The 1,865-nt window shown below is 47.0% G+C and overlaps 1 protein-coding gene across 1 annotated transcript; it reads left to right on the top strand.

The window, feature by feature from the left end:
• Nucleotides 1–563: 563 nt before the first annotated feature.
• On the top strand, nt 564–974 carry LOC128781244 (large ribosomal subunit protein eL27-like). The gene has a single exon (XM_053927196.1). It carries the CDS (start codon nt 564–566, stop codon nt 972–974), a length of 411 nt encoding a protein of 136 aa, XP_053783171.1.
• The last annotated feature ends 891 nt before the right edge of the window (nt 975–1,865 follow it).

Raw genomic sequence — 1,865 nt, 5'->3', positions numbered from 1 at the left:
CACCCTGCAAACAGAAAGGTCGCTGGTTAGATTACCTACGGGTCAGGGCACAGGCCTGGGTTACGGCCAGGTTCCTGGTTGGGGGCATGTCAGAGGCAACGGATCGATGTTTCTCTCCATCTCTTTCTCCCTCTCTCTAAAATAAATACATAAATTAATTAAAAAAAACTTTTTAGAAATCATTGCTAAAACAATGAAGTCTAAAAAAACATCACGATTACAAAAGAGGCCGGGCCCGTTTTGGGTAGACACTGTGGCACTGACGGGGAGACTGACAGGGCACATACGTTTTACCTGAGAACACTCCAGAGAAAACAGAACAAAACCAGAAACCGCCACGAGCCATGGAGGAAGCAAGGCTGTCAAACACGGAAAACCGTGAAGCTTGGGTGGTGGATACATTTGGGTCCATGAAACTATTTTTTCTCTGTGGGAATGCTTGAATTTTTTCATAATAACACTTTAAAATAAAATACAATTATCCCAAAACGTATCCAAGAGATATGACTATAAGTCATTCAAAACTTAAGGGACTGCTCTAGGCCCCAGTGGCTGCTGCCAAGATGGGCAAGTTAAGGAAACCCAAGAAGGTGGTGCTGGTCCTAGCTGGACGCGACTCCAGACGCAAAGTGGTCGTCGTGAAGAACATTGATGATGGCTGGTCTGACTTCCTCTACAGCCATGCTCTGCTGGCTGGAATTGACCACTGTCCCCGCAAAGGGACAGCTGCCACGGGCAAGAAGAAAATCACCGAGAGGTCTAAGATCAAGTCTTTTGTGAAAGTTTATAGCTACAATCACCTCACGCCCACGAGGTACTCTGTGGACATCCCCTTGGACAAAACTGTCGTCAACAAGGACATCTTCAGGGACCCTGCTGTGAAATGCAAGGCCCGAAGGGAGGCCAAGGTCAAGTTTGAAGACAGATACAAGACCAGCGAGAACAAATGGTTCTTCCAGAAGCTGCGGTTTTAGATCTTTTTTGTTTCAGTCATTAAAAATCCAAAAACTAAAAAAAACTGAAGGGAAGTTATGTTCGTGTGTGTATGTGACTAAAATAGTTACACATACAAATAAGTTAAAAATCTGCTGAGCTTCCAGTGTCTGGTTCACGAATGACTCAGGTTTCTATGCATCGCAGTCCTTTCTGAACTTCAGAGCCTTACAAATCCAAAGGGAGATTTGATCAACATTTACACCCAAGGACGAACGCCCAGGGTCCCCCCTGTTCCTGCCCATTATCATGGGTTTTGCAGTTGCAATTGTTGGTGATTGATACTGTGTATCTGCAGACCAACCCTGGGCGGGGTCACTTCAATTCTATACGAGCCAGCCAGCAGCATCCCAGTCCTTGAGGGCGGGGACCCTTCTGAGCATCCCATTCCTTGAGGGCGGGGACCCTTCTGAGCGTCTCTGTCCTGAGACAGCCACCACCGAATGCCTCAGGCAGCGGACCTGAAGTGCTGTGGCCTGGACCACTCTGGCCAGCAAGAACCCCTGAGATTTCTGCGGAGTCCCCTCCCTGCACCACCCTCCCCCAGCAAATTGTCTTCATAGTTCTCAGACCATTTTCTTTCTCTACATAATAAAGACAAAAACAATGCCAGCCTTTTATTTCTCTGTGTGTGCCTAGCTTGTCTGTAGGGAAAGTCCAGGCAGGGGAGGGGCTGCTTGGCTTACCTGGGTTGGGGGGCAGGACACAGGTGAAATGCACTTCGCAGGGTTCATCATAAACTAATTTGCCCGCCTTGGAAGCAACAGTTAAACTAGACTTATAACGACCTCAGACGCTTGCACCGAATGGAAAGTGATGAACTAAATTAGGTACATACGTTGATCACTTATTCTGAATGTGACATAAAAGAA

The sequence above is a fragment of the Desmodus rotundus genome, chromosome 1, assembly GCF_022682495.2.
Source record: "Desmodus rotundus isolate HL8 chromosome 1, HLdesRot8A.1, whole genome shotgun sequence".
Lineage (NCBI taxonomy): Eukaryota > Metazoa > Chordata > Mammalia > Chiroptera > Phyllostomidae > Desmodus > Desmodus rotundus.
The sequence above is the reverse complement of the archived record's forward strand: the minus strand, read 5'-3'. Positions and strand labels throughout refer to the sequence as shown.